Source organism: Buteo buteo, chromosome 12, assembly GCF_964188355.1.
Source record: "Buteo buteo chromosome 12, bButBut1.hap1.1, whole genome shotgun sequence".
Classification (NCBI taxonomy): Eukaryota; Metazoa; Chordata; class Aves; order Accipitriformes; family Accipitridae; genus Buteo; species Buteo buteo.
The window spans coordinates 571,004-589,444 of NC_134182.1; the positions used below are offsets into that span (position 1 = coordinate 571,004).

General features: G+C 58.6%; 2 protein-coding genes across 5 annotated transcripts in view; both read right to left on the reverse strand.

The window, feature by feature from the left end:
- Nucleotides 1-1,140: 1,140 nt before the first annotated feature.
- LOC142037773 (coiled-coil domain-containing protein 81-like) lies at nucleotides 1,141-10,847 on the reverse strand. Of its 4 annotated transcripts, none has more exons than XM_075042299.1 (14): nucleotides 10,746-10,767; nucleotides 9,138-10,616; nucleotides 7,282-7,413; nucleotides 6,487-6,521; nucleotides 6,274-6,390; nucleotides 5,290-5,503; nucleotides 5,008-5,095; nucleotides 4,724-4,785; nucleotides 4,261-4,414; nucleotides 3,797-4,053; nucleotides 3,412-3,497; nucleotides 2,915-3,039; nucleotides 2,322-2,430; nucleotides 1,141-1,709 (listed from the first exon to the last, which is right to left on the reverse strand). In XM_075042299.1, the coding sequence occupies exons 7-14, from the start codon at nucleotides 5,078-5,080 to the stop codon at nucleotides 1,427-1,429; spliced, it is 1,149 nt and encodes a 382-aa protein (XP_074898400.1). In that variant the 5' UTR covers nucleotides 5,081-5,095; nucleotides 5,290-5,503; nucleotides 6,274-6,390; nucleotides 6,487-6,521; nucleotides 7,282-7,413; nucleotides 9,138-10,616; nucleotides 10,746-10,767; the 3' UTR covers nucleotides 1,141-1,426. The 4 variants fall into 4 exon arrangements, with proteins under 4 accessions (XP_074898400.1, XP_074898399.1, XP_074898398.1 ...); XM_075042298.1 differs by having other exon boundaries at nucleotides 9,138-10,646; nucleotides 10,722-10,762; XM_075042297.1 differs by having other exon boundaries at nucleotides 9,138-10,847.
- Nucleotides 10,848-11,269: 422 nt separating this feature from the next.
- LOC142037681 (voltage-gated potassium channel subunit beta-2-like) overlaps nucleotides 11,270-18,441 on the reverse strand; it is a 10,249-nt gene continuing 3,077 nt past the window's right edge. Inside the window, 14 exon segments of the mRNA XM_075042163.1 lie at nucleotides 11,270-11,811; nucleotides 12,301-12,389; nucleotides 13,512-13,599; nucleotides 14,167-14,252; nucleotides 14,644-14,737; nucleotides 14,922-15,007; nucleotides 15,208-15,243; nucleotides 15,565-15,651; nucleotides 15,872-15,909; nucleotides 16,207-16,251; nucleotides 16,672-16,716; nucleotides 17,147-17,220; nucleotides 17,321-17,358; nucleotides 17,832-17,875. Of these exon segments, the coding sequence (XP_074898264.1) occupies nucleotides 11,740-11,811; nucleotides 12,301-12,389; nucleotides 13,512-13,599; nucleotides 14,167-14,252; nucleotides 14,644-14,737; nucleotides 14,922-15,007; nucleotides 15,208-15,243; nucleotides 15,565-15,651; nucleotides 15,872-15,909; nucleotides 16,207-16,251; nucleotides 16,672-16,716; nucleotides 17,147-17,220; nucleotides 17,321-17,358; nucleotides 17,832-17,875 (922 nt within the window). The 3' untranslated portion in view covers nucleotides 11,270-11,739.

An 18,441-nucleotide genomic window follows, 5' to 3' on the forward strand; every position in this document is an offset into this window, starting at 1 on the left:
GCTCTCTGGATAATTCTCTAGCGTGGCCAATAAAAAAACCAGACAGGAGATGGCGCTTAATCATAGATGCTAGAAAGTTAAATGCAGACATCGCTCCTCTTGCAGATACTGCTGCATGAACCGCCACCTGCCAAGCAGCCGCTCGCCCCTGGATGGCAGTACTTGATGTAAAAAAAAAAAAAAACAAAAAAAAAACCACCAACACCCAAACCCATGTTATTTATGCTGCTGCTGCAGGAGGATAAAAAAAAAATTCCCTTTTTTCTGCGATGAGATGGAATTTACTTTGAACAGCCGATAAGCTGTTCACTACTATATTATATACTTACTCACCCACTATAGCTCAGGCAGTGCTGGCTGACCAGTTGCAAACTGAATTTCTCCAGAAGTTTAAGTTGAAATTGTTTAATAAAACCTTTTTGTTAACCCTATAACGCTGACTTAATAATTCCCCTGCGATGCCACGGCTTTGAAATCAGCCCAACGTGGTCCTGGAAGGGGGCGGTCCTAAGCCAAAGGTTTCCGTGAGGCCGGTTGGATTCCGGTGATTGAATACGATGGATTTGGGAAGGAGAACAGCAGGAGCCACGAGTGCCGTAGGGCTGGGACTGGAGATGGACCTTCTGGAAGCGCAGGTGGCCCACGGGATGGGCAAACAGGGCACCTACTGAAGGATTTCATAAATAGAGATACAAATTGGATATAAGTAGGGTATAAATCGGATAAACTGGGAGATAAATGGGATAGTAAAGAGCCCTGGCTCTACCACAGGTGGAAGTATGAAGTCCAGCCCGGCAGAGCTGGGCTCAGCCGTGCTTTCTCTCCTTCCCCGGTCCCTTATGGCCCTGGGTGAAGGCTCAGGTGCCCTCCATGTCTCCCCAGCTGCACTCGCATCCTTCCCCGTTCCCTTCCAGGGGCGTTCAGATCTTCACCCCGTCGTTCCAAAGGGCCCGGTTGCCCTCCCTTGCCCCAAAAAAGCAGATTCCTTTCCATAGCGGCCATGGAAAAGATTCCCAAGGGAAAGTCCCGCAGACGGCCCCCCGGCTTCCAGGAGCACGTTGGGCTAATGCCGGAGCCACGGCCAACTGTAAAACCCCTCCTCCTCCTCGTTCATAATTAAAAAAAGCCAACACTCCTCTGCAACATGTCTGTGGTTTTTATTCCTCTTTTTCCTGATCATTCCAGCCAGGGCCTCTCCGGTGGAGGAGAGCATCGCGTTGAGCTGGTCTCCTCGCCCATCAGTTGGATCAAACCAAGAGATGTTCATCGAGGGACACCTCAAGCAGGCTGGCCTCAGAGCTCCGGGTCTCTAATACCACCTTCGGAGGTTGTTCCAGCACTGGCCAGGATTTCTCAAGCCTAAACGTCACTATTTTGGCCGGTTTGGTCCTGGTGACGGCCGTCTGAGCGCCTCGTAGGTGGGCTTCTAGAGCAGGCTGGCCTCAGAGCTCGTTACCGATAATACGGCTATTACCGGTGTTTCGAAGCTCAAGGCTCCCCGAGGATGGGAGAGCTTGGCTTTCACCCTCTTCCTCACTGCCATTTCAGCAAGGATTTGATCCACTATTCCTTCTTCTCCGTGGCTCTGAGGCAGTGCCTCCACTTGGCTCTGCTTTGATGTTTGGCCTTTGAGCATGGGTTTGCCCTTCGGACGGCTGCTCGCTGGCTGCTTTTTGGCAGAGGAGCCCTTGGGGATCTCTGACCGCCGCCTGGAAGGACACGATGGGTTTGGGGCCGCTCAGCCAAGGATACCCCCTGAGCCGAGACCCTCGGCTGACACACGGCGGTCCCCGTGTCCCCAGGCCCCACGGAGGCTCTTCTGAAGTGCTGGAGAAGATCCAGCCTTGTGAAATGGGGGGGGGTTCCCGCCATCCCCATCCCATCCCTCCAGTGGGATGTTGGGCAGCGATGAAGGGCGAGTGTTTGGGGCTGGGGAATAGGCTCTTGCTGGGTCAGAAAATCATGGAATCAGAGAATAGTCGGGATTGGAAGGGACCTTTAAAGGTCCATCTAGTCCAACCCAACGCCCCGCCGTGGTCAGGGACATCTTCCAGTAGGTAGGGTCGCTCCAAGCTCCAACCAACCTGACCTTGAACCCTTCCAATCATAGATTCAGAGAACATTTTGGGTTGGAACAGACCTTTGGAGGTCCATCCAGTCCAACCCCCACCCCTCGCCATGCTCAGGGACATCTTCAACTAGATCAGGTCGCTCAGAGCCCCGTCCAACCTGACCTGGAATATTTCCAGGGATGGGGCACCTACCACCTCTCCGGGCAAAATGACTCCATGCAGACACCAGCCCTGGGCCTCCAACCTCACCTGACCCGCGACTTCTTCCTCTTCCTCGGCCCCGTGACTTCCCAGAACTGTGGTATTTCAGCATTAATTGCGTCTGGACTAACAGGAAAGGGAAAACCAGGAGATCCCACTGGAAGCAGGGAAGAGAGGTCTCGTCAGAAGACCACCGCTGGGACGCTGTCGGCCCTGCTGACACCCAGGGGTGCTCAGGCCTCTTCCCAAAATATTGAAGAGGGACGTTCTGCTCCCCTCGCAGCCGCCATCGTAGCCTCGCACCCTCCCTGACACCGGGTCTTGCCCCCATTCCCCATTTCCAACCTAATTTTCCAACTGCATCATCAGCTCCAGGTTTGGGAACAAGGAGCTGGGTGATGCCGGGGAGGTGACGGGGACTCTTTTTGGGGGGAACATTGCTTGGTGGGGAGGAGGGGGCCATGGATCACCATCCTCCATTTTGGTGAAGCTAACGAGTCATTAGGACAAAAGGCTGTGCCGAGCTGGAGTGAAGCTTTGGCACAAGTTGGAGCTGTGTGACACTCAACGCTGGTGATGGCCCCGTCAGATGGCAGAATTTGGTTGCCTGTGCTATGGAAAGGAGCTGGGAGCTGCTTTACCTTTCCTGCCTTGTCCAAAAGGTGACCAGTGGTCTCTTCGCATTTTCTTGTCCTCACCGGGGCCTTGTCTCGAGGTCTTGAGAAGATCCCTGGCCAGTGGTTTGGGCACAAACTCCATTTCAAACCTGGAAACAAGGAGAAGAGGCCGACATGACCCAGAGCATCACCAGCCTTTGCCGTGATCACCTGCTCACGGGCGGATTTTGGCATTGCCGTCCATTGTTTTCCCAAGTCTACCGTGTGTTTCCCAAATCTACCATGTCCCGACCCCAAGGACAGTCCTGGGAAATGGAGTCACCTGGCAAAGAAGTCCAGGCCACCGTGGGAAAAAAGCGTTGCCTAAATTCGTCTGTCTTTCCCATCAGAACTGCCCGACGGGAGCGACTACGATGTGGGGACATCAATGACAGTCGCTGCCTGGTGTCCCCGTGGGAGGACACCCACGGTCACGAGGAGCAAATGCATCAAACAGCAGCTACAGCCGCCAACGTACTCACTCGGGAAAGATGATGACACGGCCAGAGGAGCTCAGGCTGGCCACGGGCACCACCGGGGACACCACCATGTCCAGCAGCTGGGGGACCTGCAAGAGAGGAACCCAAAGATGGTAGGACGTCTTCGGTGTGGCCAAGGCACTCAGTATCAGAAGAGCCCAAAGACGGTAGGATGTCCTCGGCATGGCTGAGGCACTCAATATCGGAAGAGCCCAAAGATGGTAAATCATCTTTGGTGATATCAGAGGAGCTCAAGGCAGCGAGAGTTGGTAGGACCATAACTCTCGTCTGGACCGAGCGGCTGCCCACGTCCTGATGGGCCACGCGCAAGCAGTGCCGGGACACCGCCGTGGGACTGCCCGCGCCACAGAGAAACCGAAATGCTCACCTTGAAAACAGCTTTTCCCAAGTTTTCCTTCCCGGACAACATCTCCAGGAAGCTGTAGTAGAACTTCATTTGCACCCTCCTGCCTTCAATGAGCAACACCCCAATGTCCCTCAGGGCAAGGGCGATGCTCTCCCCTTTCCCCAGGCAGTAGGAGAGCAGGGATAGGGTGCCTTGGATGCAGCTCTCCGCTTTCTGCCGGGACACGCAGGCGGCTGCAGCCACCTTGGTGTATTTAAGGGCCTCCAGCTCTTTGTTTCCTGGAAAAACCACAAGAGGGCTGGAGACGCTTACCCAGTGACCCTTCTGCAGGCGTATTGCCATCATTGCATCGCCCAAAAAAAACCCCCGAAAAACATTTTTGGACCTGGTCTGCAGAGGGGGATTTGCTTTAGAGAAGCGTCTCAGACCCAGGGAAGGGATGCAATGGCCGCGCAGCCAACCAAGGGTTTAATCCGCCGTCTTACCAGGCAGGTAGGCTTTGTTGTCCGTCAGGTTGTGGACGTTCACAAGACTCCTGGCCAGGTGAAAGACGGGCTGCTGGATAATCACAGCCTCATCTTCAACCTGGACCTGCTTAGGGACAGTATCGAAGGAGCCGAGCGTGGGAATCCGGACTCCCTGCAAACGGAAAAGAAGGGATTGAAGGGTGACGACTGGTCGGACGGAAGAGTTGGAGGTGGCCCTGTGCAGGGACCGTGCTTCAAGGTTGGATCGTGCCCGCTCCTGCTGCTGGGACAGCGGGGAGAGCTTTGGGAAGCAGCTCAAGGGTCTCCAGCGACCGGGATCAGCCCTACGGCACCACACCACCTACCAGAGGTGCTACCCCCCTTGCACAAGCCCTGTTTTGCCATCAGTGGGATTTTTGGGATGGGTTTCCTGCTTTTGGAGGAGGCGAAGAGTAACTGCAGGGTCATGGGGACTCCCCACCTTGTGCAGCAAGAGCTGTTCTTGAACGTAGCCGGCCACGGCGTCCCAGATGGCTGTTCGCTCTGGAAAAGAAAGGAAAATCGGGTCACGCTTCACGTCCGCCGGCTCTCAACCCTCCAACAACCCCCGAGCCGTGGTGCAGTGGCGGATTCACCCTCTCACCACCGTCCCCGGTCCCAAATGGCGACGGCCCCGAGATGGCTGCGGGGCCGAGCCTCGCCCACACGCAACGCCGCGACCGTTGGTCATCGCAACGCTCCGGCGGCGGCTGTGGACGGCTGTACCTTCAGCGGTGGTGCTGGGCATCACGAAGGCGTGCTCCATCCCGTCCCAGAAGTTCATCCTGGTCTGTCTCATGCCGGCGGATCACTCCTTAGACCAACAGCCATGTAGGAGATCATCCCGGCTTTCGTCCTACACCCGTAGGGTGCAGGACCCACCACCCTGCAGCTCCTTTTATGTGTGTGTCCCCCCCCGGCAGCCGCGTCACAGGCCCATTGTGACACCGCGGTGACACGGCCGCTGCTGATTGACTGGCTGGTCATGGGGATATGGCACCCACCGACCTGCTGCACTCTGTGATGGGACTCCCAGCCGCTCCTTCCTCCGTGTCCCGTCTCCACCTAACGTACGCCCGTGCTGTCTCGGCCCCCGAATCCTCCGCATTCTCCTCAAACCAGCAGACGGCACGTCGGGAAAACGCGCGGCCATCCCCCATTGGGCAAAATCCTTCTTTTAACCCCCCCGTTGCCACGAACACCGGTCCTCAGGCCACAGACCCTTCAGAGAATCAGAGAATCAGAGAATGGGTGGGGTTGGAAGGGACCTTGGAAGGTCCATCTGGGCCAACCCACCCCCCCGCCATGGTCAGGGACATCTTCCAGTAGGTAGGGTTGCTCCAAGCCCCGTCCAACCTGACCCTGAACCCTTCCAATCATAGAAACAGAGAATATTTTGGGTTGGAAGGGACCGTGGAAGGTCCACCTACTCCAACCCCCCCACCGGGGTCAGGGACATCTTCAACTAGACCAGGTCGCTCAGGGCTCCGTCCAACCTGACCTGGACTGTTTCCAGGGATGGAACAGTTAGATGATAGTTATTTTCATTTAGTCTTAAAAGAAATAATACGGTATTTTATGGAAGCGGGCAAAGTACAGGAATTTTAGATACACGGGACTCTCATTCCACTCTTCCCTTTTCTAATTTGCTGGGACATGAAGAACAGTTAGGGATGACAACACCAAGGTCAGGTTTGCCCCTTTAAATGTGTGTTTAAGCCATAAAAGTAATTCTTTTAGTCTCGTAAGTGTGGCATGTTTAAATAAAAATGGCCTGCATGATAAAAAAAAATAACTATTTTAGTCTTATCGAGAACGGTACATTTAAGCAGAATTGGAACACGTGAAAAATAACAGGTTTAGTCTTGTAGATGTGGTGTGTTTACCTAAAAATGGCATTTATGGGGAATAAAAAAAAAATGTAAGAAAAGGGGAAAATATGGGAAATATAAAGAAAAAAAATTGGTCAAAGCAAACACAGAAGGCACCCACCTTGGGTTCTTTCCCGTTATGATTCTTTGAATATGTGTAAAAGGCGCCCGGCCCCATCCATCGAGTGCACAGCTCGTACTCCGAGCCTCCAAAGAAGCCGCAGATATCTGCTCCTGGCTGAAAATTTTTTAAAAAACCTACATCCGATGGCAGAACTATACATTTTTGTTAATAAAGATAATTGAAATATAAGGTAATAAATCAGGAGCTTACACAAAATATCCCAAAGAGATTAAACTCCATCATACCTGCAAAGAAAAAAAAAATAATTCAACAATAATCCAATAATAAAATATATTATTTAGTCTGGTGAAGGTTGTGTAGACCATACAACTCAGGATGACAAAAAGAAAAGAATTTCCAAAATTCCTTCTGGAAAACTGGTTCTTAAGAAGCAAAGCAGCAGATTTTGGGCAACAGGGAGAGGATGATGGGATGAATTTGAGGACAAAGTGGGTAAATAATAGGTGCTCAAACTCTTGCAATCAATCAAACCCAATCCTTATATAAGCTGTGAAGATAAGAAGATGGAAGAAAAGGCGATAAGAAAAAAAAAGCGATAAGAAGAAAAAAAGAGGTGATAAGAAGAAAAAAAAGACGATAAGAATAAAAAAGAGCAATAAGAAGAAAAAAGGGCAATAAGAAGGAAAAAAGGGGCAAGAAGAAGGAAAAAAGGGGCAAGAAGAAGGAAAAAAGGGGCAAGAAGAAGGAAAAAAGGGGCAAGAAGAAGGAAAAAAGGGGCAAGAAGAAGGAAAAAAGGGGCAAGAAGGAAAAAAGGCAATAAGAAAAGGGCAATAAGAAGAAAAAAAAGGTGATAAAAATTTTAAAAAAGGGTGATAAAAAGAAAAAAAAAAGGTGACAAAAAGAAAAGAAAAGGTCAAGAAGAAATTGGCCGTAAATTCCGATTGCTCAACTGAGTAGCCCATTTTGGCTCAAAAAAATGTGATTATTAGGAAGGAAACCAAGAAAAAACATGGAATAAATCAGTTATCAGTTGTGTCGACGTACCGATGATGGATTTATCGAGCTGATTCCTGGCTGCCGGGGTGTCCTGGCCAACGTCCCGACCTCTTTCCGCTCCTGGAGCGGGTTGAACGGGCAACGATGATGCCTCGCTCCTTTGTGACATTCCATGAGGCACTGGGAATCGCACATGGGAGAAGAAACCCAACAGGATGAGAACGAGGATAATCGGAAGAGGTCTTAACGCGCGACTCGGCAAAGAAACCCAAAGTTAAAACGTTCACTATGACCCATATGTCGGCAGAAACTCAGAATTAAGCGTCAACCGATGCAGCGTTAGAAAATCAATTGGCAAAGCGAGAAGGCGCTAAATTAAGGATTTCCCGTTAAGGTTAACAACGGGAAAATGGAAGAGTAGCCCGACTTGGACAGTTTTTTAAGGGTTACAGGGCACGTTAGTCCGTTATGACAATAATTAATTACAATTTGCAGCAAGGGTTAAAAAAAAGATCCTGCCAGAATTCAGACCAAGGCAATAATAAGGGCAAAACCAGACGTACGGGGAATATCGGACCTGTCAGCGTAGCGTTAGGTGCCAAAAGGGGATTGGAAAGAAAAAATAAGCTTTTGCTTTGTAATTGTCGCAAAGGAAATAATAAATAAGATTATTTGAAATAGCCAGCGCGGGTGTGGCTATGAACGATGATATTAAATTGACATTTTCGTCTCCGAGTGGGAATGGGCCTCACAGTGAGGACGAACCAGTTGACGGGACGTGTCTTGGCACGAGCGAACCTTTTGGGTTGATTTTAGTTGGCTTTTGCGTTAAGCACGAGAGTGGTGTGGTTTAGACCAGGGGTTAATAATTATTCAAGGATGGTGTTGAAGGGAATTTAATTTTTTTTTAGTTTTTCTTTTCTCCCCCATTCAAGTAATCAATAACGTATTTCATTTCCTTAAAGAAATCTTGGACCACCATGACAAGATACCTATAAAGGCAGCCTTGTCAAAAAAAAAAAAAAAAGTGTCAAAGACAAAAAGAAATGTCAAAAAAACAAAGTAAAGTAAAAAAAAAATTAACCGGGTGTCCTGGTTTCAGCTGGGAGAGTGTTAATTTTCTTTCTAGTAGCTGTTCTAGTGTTATGTTTTGGATTTAGGGCGAGAAGAATGTTGATAACGCCGATGTTTTCAGTTCTCGCTCAGTAATGTTTAGACTAAAAGTCAAGGATTTTTTCAGGTTCTCACACTCAGCCAGCGAGATGGCTCGAGGGACACAAGGAGTCGGGAGGGGACAGAGCCGGGACACCGAGCCCAAACTGGTGAAAGGAATGTTCCGTACCAAGTGATGTCATGCCCAGGGGGAGACGCCCCGTCCCTGGAAACAGTCAAGATCAAGTTGGACGGGGCTCTGAGGAACCTGATTGAGTTGAAGATGTCCCGGCTCATGGCGGAGGGTGGGTTGGACTGGATGGACCTTCCAAGGTCCCTTCCAACCCCAAATATTCTATGGTTCTATGATTGGAAGGGGTCAAGGTCAGGCTGGATGGGGCTTGGAGCAACCCTACCTACTGGAAGATGTCCCTGACCGTGGCGGAGGGTGGGGGTCGGACACCAACGGTCACCAAAGGGGGACCCGACGCAGCCGAGCTCAGGAGTCCAGCTCAAGGGAAAACACCGCACGGGCAGATAATAAAACTGATGCTAATTAGCATATCATACATATGCAAAGTCTCCTTTTGCTCATTACTGAACTCACCGGTGGTGTTGGACGTCACGTTGGTGCCTGTCCAAAAGTGGGTGCTGATGGGGGGGAAGCAAACTATTCCCGGTGCCCATAATGAGCTAAGATGTACTTGGGACTCCATTTAATTAATTTGGGGAGGCAAACTCGCCAGGCTCACCTTAACGAAGTCTTCTTGCGCCCAAGACTCGTCCCATGACCAATGAGGAGGGATGACCCGAGGCGGCTGAGCCGTCGCTCCGGCTGCGGTCGGCAGAACCCTAAAAAACCCGACTTAATTCCACGGGTAACAGCAAAGGGCACGGGAACAGAGGCCAGAATGGCAGCAAACAGCTGGGAACTAAATATGCAGCCTAACCCTAAACCTAACCCTAAACTGCACTAAATGTGCAGCCGAACTCTACCCTACCCCTAATGGTCTTAACACTAACCCTAACCCTAATTCTAACCTAGTCCTAATGGTTTTAACACTAAACCTAATGGTCTCAACCCTAACCCTAACGGTCTTTTAACCCTAACTCTAACCCTAACGGTCTTAATACTAACTCTGACCCTACTGGTCTTTAACACTAACCTTAAGTCTAAGCCTAATGGTCAACACAAACCCTTACTCTAATGGTCTCAACACTAAACCTACCCCTGATGGTCTTAACACTAACCCTAAATCTAAGCCTAATGGCCTTAACACTAACGCTAACCCTAGTGCTCGTAACACTAACGCTCTGAACGCTCACCTAAGCTTAAGCCTAACCCTAACGCTGAACCTAAAGGTCTTAACACTAAGCCTAACGCAAATGGCCTGACCCTAAGAGTCTTAACCCTAACATTGATCCTAAACTTGACCCTAACCCTGATCCTAACTCTATAATTGAGCCTGAACTTAACCCTAACCATGATTCTAACCCTAACTCTAAGCCTAATGGTCATAACCCTAACCCCAACCTAACCCTAACCCTAATGGTCATAACCCTAACCCTAACCTAACTCTAAGCCTAATGGTCTTAACCCTAACCCTAACCTAATGCTAATCCTAAGGGTCTTAAGCCTAAATCTAATCCTGACCCTAGCCCTAAACCAACCTTAACCCTAACTCTAACCCTAATGCTCTAAAGCCTAATCTGAACACTAAACCTCATTCTAATCATAAATATAACCTAAGACCTAACCATAACTCCGATCTTAAACCTAACCCTGACCCTGAAGCTAACCCTTATCCTAACCCTAATGGTCTGCACCCTAACCCTAAGCCTGTATCTAAAATTAACCCTAACCCTAACCTAACTCTGAACTTAAGCCTTATCCTAACCTTCATGGTCTTAACCCTAACCCTAAGACTGAACCTAACATTAACCCTAACTTTAACCAACACTAATACTAACCCTAACCCTAACTCTAACACTAATAACCCTAACCCTATCCCTGACCTAAACCCTGACCCTAACCTAAACCTAACACTAACCCTGACCTTAAACCTAGCACTAGCCCTAATCCTAACAATTAACTCAAAACCTAACCCTAACCTAAACCCTGACCCTAACCACTAACCCTGACCATAAACCTAACTCTAACCCTAACCCTGACGCAAACCCTGACCTAAACCAACCCTAACCTTAACCCTAACCCAAACTCTAAACCAATCCTAACCCTGACCCTAACTCTAACCCAAACTCTAAACCTGACCCTAAAACCAATCCTAACCCTGACCTAAACCAACCCTAATCCTAAACCAAATCCTAACCCTGACCCTAACCCTGACCCTAACCTTGACCCTAAACCAATCCTAACCCTGACCTTGACCTAACCCTGACCTTGACCTAACCCTAAGCCTGACCCTGTGGGGCAGCCCCTGTATTTTGGGGACCCCCCCCAGGCTCCTGCCCCCCCCCCCCCGAGTTCCCTTTGGGACTGGCAGGTTTGACCCAAATCCCCCCAGTTTGGGACCGGTTTTACCAGACACCCCCCCCCCCAAACTAGCAGAACAAGCAAAAAGCAGAAAAATGACCCAAAATCAGGCGGTCACCTTGACCCCCCACCCATGATACCCCCCCCCAAAATGTAGTGCCAGCCCCCCCACCCCCAGCCCCCCAAATCCAGGTTTAATGCCCCCCCCAACCACACAGCCCCCCCCAAACCACCAACCACCCCAAAAAACCACAGCCCCCCCCCAAAACCACCCCCCAAAAAAACACAAATTCCCTCCCAGCCCCCCAAAACCCCACCTCCAATGCAGCCCCCAGCCCCCCGAAGCCCCGCCCCCAAATGAAGCCCCGCCCCCCACCCCCCCTCCCCAAACACGAGGCCGCAGCCCCCCCCCCACGTGGGAAAAGCCACTTTATTGCCCCGCCCCTTTCGGGAGGGGAAGGGGCGGGGCTAGGCGAGGCCCCGCCCCCAACTGGAAGCGCTGCGATTGGGGGGGAGATCATCAAAGAGGGGCGGGGTTTGTGCTTAAAAGGCCCCGCCCCCCGGCGGGGGGGGCGGGTATTATTGCTCTCGATTACCATGGCTCCTCCCCCTCCCCGGGGTGCAAGGCATTGTGGGATAGGCTGGGGTGGGCGGGGACTATACTCACGGGCCACGCCCCCTCACTCAATCAACCAATGAGAAGGGGGGGCGCGAGGCCGGGGGCCCCGCCCTCCTTAACCGCACCCCTTTACCGAAGGGGCGGGGCGAGAGGCGGGGCCTGAAGCCAAAAGGGGAGGGGGATAGAGAGGAGGGGCGGGGCTCATGCAGAAGACAGCCAATGGGAGGCGAGGGGGCGTGGCCTAGGGCGGGGCCACCTCCCCCAGGAGGGTCTCCAGCTCCTGCAGCGTCGAGGGGCCGAGTTGGGGCAGCACCTGGGGGGGGGGGGGGAGTTTGGGGGGGTCCCAGGGGTCGGGGGGGGCACCCAGGGGTCTGGGTGCCCCCCCCCCCAAAAAAAGGGTGACCCAGGGCAGGGGTCTGGGTGCTCCTCCACCCCCAAAGATGGGACCCAGGGGTCTGGGTGTCCCCCCCCCCCAAAAGAGGATCCAGGTTTTTGGGTGCACCCCCCCTCCCCGAGGACCCAGGTATATGGGTGTCCCCCCCAAAATAAGGGGACTCAGGTGTATGGGTGCCTCCCCCCACCCCAAAAAAGGGACCCAGGTGTATGGATGCCCCCCCCCCCCAAAAAGGGGACCAAAGTGTTTGGGTGCCCCCCTCCAAAAAAGGGGACCCAGCGGTCTGGGTGCCACCCCCCCAAAAAAAAGGGGACCCAGGTGTCAGGGTACCCCCCCACAAAAAGGGACCCAGGGGTCTGGGTGCCCCCCCCCTCCAACAGACCCAGGTTTTTGGGTGCCCCCCCTCACCTGCAGGGCGTGGAGCTGCTCCTGCAGCAGCCGGGGGGTCTCGGCCCCCACCAGGACGGAGCTGACGCCCTCGGCCCGCAGGGACCACGCTGGGGACACCCGCTGTCACCCGCTGACGCCCCACGGCACCCACCGACACCCACCGTCACCCCATGGCCCCCCCATGGCACCCCAATATCACCCCATGGCACCCACATCACCCCCCAACCCCTTGGTGTGCCGGCACCACCCTGGGGGACACCCGCACCCACTGACACCCACTGTCACCCAATGTCACCCACATCACCCGCCGTCACCCACCGTCAGTCAACCCATGGCCCCCCCTTGGCACACAGGGACCAGGCTGGGGACACCGGCACCCACTGTCACCCCACTGCCACCCCCTTGTCACCCCATTGTCACCCACCGACACCCCATGGCACCCACGGTCACCACCTTGTCACCCCGTGTCACCCACTGACACCCCCCTGACACCCACGGTCACCACCTTGTCACCCTGTGTCACCCACTGACACCCCCCTGACACCCACGGTCACCACCTTGTCACCCCGTGTCACCCCATTGTCACCCACCGACACCCCATGGCACCCACGGTCACCACCTTGTCACCCCGTGTCACCCACTGACACCCCCCTGACACCCACTGTCACCACCTTGTCACCCCGTGTCACCCCATTGTCACCCACTGACACCCCACTGTCACCCCGTGTCACCCCATTGCCACCCACTGTCACCCCCCTGACACCCACTCTCACCCCCTTGTCACCCCGTGTCACCCCATTGCCACCCACTGACACCCCCCTGACACCCACTGTCACCCCATTGCCACCCACTGTCACCCCCGACACCCACTCTCACCCCCTTGTCACCCTGTGTCACCCCCTTGTCACCCACTGTCACCCCCTGTTACCCCCCTGACACCCCCTTGTCACCCTGTATCACCCCATTGCCACCCACTGTCACTCCCTTGTCATCCCATGTCACCCCACTGTCACCCCCCTGACACCCCTTGTCCCCCCATGTCCCCCCACTGTCACCCACCGTCACCCCCCGTCCCCTCGGCACACACGCACCACGCTGGGCACGCCGTCGCCCGCTGTCACCCCCTGTCACCCCCCATCCCCTGTGTCCCCCCAATGCCCCACGTGTCCCCACGTCCCCCATGTCCCCTGTCCCCCCGTGTCCCCCCGTGTCCCCCCGTGTCCCCTCACCGATGACGAGCTGGGACACGGAGCAGCCCAGGCGCTGGGCCAGCGGCTGCAGCTCCCCCACCTTCAGCGCCCGCCGGCGCCCCACGGCCTGGGGACAGCGGGGGGGACCTTGGGGGACACCGGGGGGGGCACCGGGGGGATGTCGGGGAGGGGGGGGGTGGGGACAGCAGGGGCGTGGGGGGACACGGGGAGACGTCGGGGGGACATTGGGGGGGACGGGGGGACATCGGGGACATGGGGGGGACATCGGGGGGGACGTGGGGACGTCGGGGGACGTTGGGGGGATGTGGGGACATCGGGGACATCAGGGACATGGGGGGGCACTGGGGGGGACACGAGGACACCAAGGTGGTGGGGGGACACGGGGACACCTGGGGGGGCTCTGGGGCAGTTGGGGGGCAGCGGGGGGGACGGGGACATACCCCGGCCACGGGGCAGCGCGGGGGGGGCCACACCTCGGCTATGGGGCAGGGATGGGGGGCTATGGGGCAGCCGTGGGGCAGGGGAGGGCCACACCTTGGCTATGGGGCAGTTGGGGGGGAGCGGGGGGGGGGACACGGGACATACCTCGGCCATGGGGCGGCTGTGGGGGGGGCTATGGGGCAGGCGTGGGGCGGGGGGGGACGCCGTGGGGCGGGGGGGGACGCTCGCCTACCTTGGCTGTGGGGCGGCCGTGGGGCAGCGGCTCCTCCTCCGGGCTGGGGCCGGGGGCCAGCGGGGACCAAGTGACGGCGCCCAGGCCTGGGCGACGCCGTGGGGTGACCCACGGCCCCCCCGGACCCACAGACCTGACCCCCCCCCCCCCCCAGACCCACAGCTGCCCCACGGCCCCACCCGCACAGCGCCCCATAGCCTGGACCCACCCACGGGGGTCCCCATGGGTGCCCCCACCCCATAGACCCCCCCCGTAGCCCCCCATGGGTGCCCCCACCCTATAGCCCCCCCCATGGGTGCCCCCACCCCACAGCCCCCCCCCATATACCCCCCCCATGGGTGCCCCCCCCCTTGGCCCCCTTACATAGGTGCCCCCACCCTATAGCCCCTCTCCATGGGTGCCCCCACCCCATAGCCCCTCCCCCCCATGGACCCACCCCATTGACCCCACCCCCCACCCCATGGGTGCCCCCCCCACCTATCTGCCGGAAGAGGCGGGGCTCTGGTGGAAGCTCCGCCCACTGGCACACAGGGGCCACCAAATTGAACTGACGGGCCACCGCGTAGGCGTCCTGGAGGGGGGACACGGGGGGGACATGACATGACACCTTGTGTCCCCCCCGTGTCCCCAATGTCCCCCCCGTGTCCCCCCCCCTTGTCACCCCATGCCCCCCCATGACGTCACCAGGTCCCCCCCACGTCCCCCCCCATGCCCTCCCGCCCCTCCCACCCCCGTGTCCCCCCCAGTGTCCCCACCATGACGTCGCCGGGCGCCCCCCCCGCCGTCCCCCAGTACAGCGCCAGTCCCTGGTCGATGACGTCACTCATGGCGCGCACCAGCTCTGTGGAACGACAGGGCGTTCACTCTGAGCCCTACTGAGGGCCAGAGGAGCAAAGGGGAGGACGGGGAGGGAAATGTGGGGGGCAGGGGTGCTGGGGGGGGGTCTGGGGGGGGCCCATGGGTGCTAGGGGGTGGGGTCCATGGGGTGGGGTCCATGGGTGCTATGGGGGGGCCCATGGGGTGCCCCCCCCCCCCCGGTACCTTCCAGCCGCAGGAGGCGCAGGGTCGGGTCGAGCCCTGTGGGGCGAAGCAGAGACATGTGAGGGGGTGGGGGCCTAAGGGGGCGGGGTCCGAAAGGGCGTGGCCTGTGAGGGGCGTGGTCGGTAAAGGGGTTTTAGGACCAGTAGGAGGAGCCCCCAAGGGTGGGGTGTTAGGCATAGGCGGAGCCTAGAGGGTGGGAAGGGGTGGGGCAAGGGGTGGGGCAAGGGGCGGGGCCAACCCGTGGGGTCCTCGGGGTGGGAGGAGACTGAGCGGGAGGGGTCTGCGGGAAGGGGCGGGGACCGGAGGGAAGGGGCGGGGCCTGGTGCGGGTGTGGCGGGGCAGCAGGCGGGGCCTTACCTTCGGTGTGGGCGGGGCCGGGGCGGGGCCCGGCAAAGACGACGTCGACGTAGTCGAGCTGGAGCCGCTGGAGGGACCCACGGAGGCCTGGGGACCCACGGACAGACACGCTGCCCCACGGCACCGCCCACGGCACCGCCCCACGGCACCCCCGCCCCACATCAGCCCCGCCCCACAGCACTGTCCCACCCCCCCCAGCCCCCCAGATCCCCCCTGCCCCCCAGTGCCCCCCCTCCTCCCCCACCCCCCCATTCCCAGCCCCGCACCCCCCCAGCCCCACACTTCCCCCCCCAGCCCCACAACTCACCCTCCAGGATGTGTTTCCGCGAGAGCCCCCGGTCGGCCCTGGGGGGGGCAGAGACAGCATCACCCCACGGCTGCCCCACACCGACCCCTCCCGCCCCACAGCTTCCCCCATCCCACAGCCCCCTCCTGCCCACAGCTCCCCCCTCCTGCCCCACAGCCCCCCCATCCCCGTAACCCCCCTCCTGCCCCACAGCTCCCCCCTCCTGCCCCACATCTCCCCCTCCTGCCCCACAGCCCCCCCATCCCGTAACCCCCCTCCTGCCCCACATCTCCCCCTCCTGCCCCATAGCCCCTCCTCTGCCCCACAGCCCCCCCCAGAGGATTGTGGGTACTCACTGCCCCCCCCAGAAGACCCTCGTGGTGACGACGTAACTGGAGCGCCTTGGAGGGGGGGGACGGGGGTCAGCACCCCATAGCTGCCCCACCGCACCCCAGGGACCCCCCCCCACCCCCCAGCACCCCCCAAGACTCCCCCCACCCCCCAGCACCCAGAGGCCCCCCCCCAGCCCCACAGATTGCCCCCCAGCACCCCAGGGTGCCCCCCCAGCACCCACCCAGGGCACTCCCCCCCACTCCCAGCACCCCAAAGGACCTCCAGCCCCCCCCAAGACCCCCCCACCCCCCCCAAGGGTGCCTCCCCCCCCAGAACCCCCTCTGCCCCCCCCCAAGGGTGCCCCCCACCCCAGCACCCCAGGATTCCCCCCCCCCAAAAAGCCCCCCACCCCAGCACCCAGCGATGCCTCCCAGGGGCACCCCAACATCTCCCGGACCCCCCCGGACCCCCCGGGACCCCCCCCCCACCTCCAGCCTTTGCTCCTGAGGATCTTTCCCAGCATCTTCTCGGCCCTGGGGGGGGGGGGGGCAACAGTGGGTGCCCTGGGGGGGGTCCCCCCCAAATACCTGGGTGCCCTAGGGGGGGTGGGGGATCCCCTGGGGGGGTGCCCCAACACTTGGGTGCCTTGGGGGGGGTTGGGTCCCCTGGACACCTGGGTGCCCTGGGGGGGGTGGGGGTCCCCCCCAATACCTGGGTGCCCTGGGGGGGGGGGGTTCGGGGTCCTTGGGGGGGTTTGGGGGTCCCCTGGGACACCTGGGTGCTCTTGGGGGGGGTTGGGGTCCCCTGGACACATGGGTGCTCGGGGGGGGGGGGATAGGGAGGGCTGGGGTCCCTTGGGTGGGGGGTTGGGGGGGGGTTGGGGTCCCCTGGACACCTGGGTGCCCTGGGGGGGCAGTGGGGGGGGTGGGGAGGTTTGGGGTGTCCCCCCCCCTCCAGCCGTACCTGCCCGAGGCCTCGGCGGCGTCGAAGAGGGTCACCCCGCTTTCGTAGGCTGCGCTCAGCACCCGCTCTGCCGCCTTGGGGGGGAAAGGGGTCATGGGGGGGGGTACTCCGGGGGGGGGGAGTAAGGGGTACCCTGGGGGGGGCCGGGGAAAAGGGGGGCCGGGGGGGTCTCACCTCATCGGAGATCCCGGCCCCGAACGTCCCCCGGGCACCTGGGGGCGAGACCCAGCTGGAGCTGTAGGTGACCCCCCCCCCCCCCAAATACACCCCACTGACCCCCCCATTGACACCCCCAGACCCCCCCCTTGCCCCACCACCCCCCATTGACCCCCACTGACCCCCAGACCCCCCCCTTGCCCCATTGACCCCAGTGACCCTCATTGACCCCCACGGACCCCCCCTTGCCCCATTGCCCCCCCCCTTAATGCCATTGACCCCCATAGGCCCCCATTGCCCCCATCATCCCCCACTGACCCCCCTTGCCCCATTGACCCCCCCAGACCCCCCCCTTGCCCCATTGACCCCATTGACCCCTATGGACCCCCTTGCCCCATTGCCCCCCTTGCCCCCCCTTGCCCCCCCATTGCCCCATTGACCTCCATGGACACCCCCCCCCCAGCCCCCCCCCTTGCCCCCAATTGCCCCGCCCCACCTTTGCCCCACCCCCTAAGCCCGCCCCCCTCACCCAGCCCCAGGCATGACACCCGCAGTCCTGATCTCCCCAGGTTCCTGCGGGGGGGGGCAACAAATTGGGGGGGGGTCACCATGGGCCCCCCCCCCGGACACCTGAGTCCCCTGGGTGCCCCCTCCAGACCCCTCAAGGGACCCAGGGCCTGGGTGCCCCCCCAAAAGGCACCCAGGCAGCCGGGTGCCCCCCCCCCCCAAAAAAAGGCACCCAGGCCCCGGTGCCCCCCCCCAAAAGGGACCCAGCCCTCCCCTCCGCTCCAAGGCACCCAGCAGCCGGGTGCCCCCCCACCCCAAAAAAAGGGGACCCAGGGCCTGGGTGCCCCCCCAAAGGGACCAAAGCATCCAGTTAATACCCCCAGCCCCCCAAAAGGGACTCAGGGCCTGGGTGCCCCCCCCCCAAAGGCACCCAAGCAGCCGGGTGCCCCCCCCAAAGTGACCCAGCCCCCCCAAGTCACCCAGCTTCCCCGCAAAAGGCACCCAGCCCCCAAAGGGACCCGGCCCCCCAAAGGCACCCAGAGCCCCCCCAAAGGCACCCAGAGCCCCCCCCAAGGGACTTAGAGCCCCCCCCAAAGTGACCCAGAGCCCCCCCAAAGGGACCCAGCCCCCCC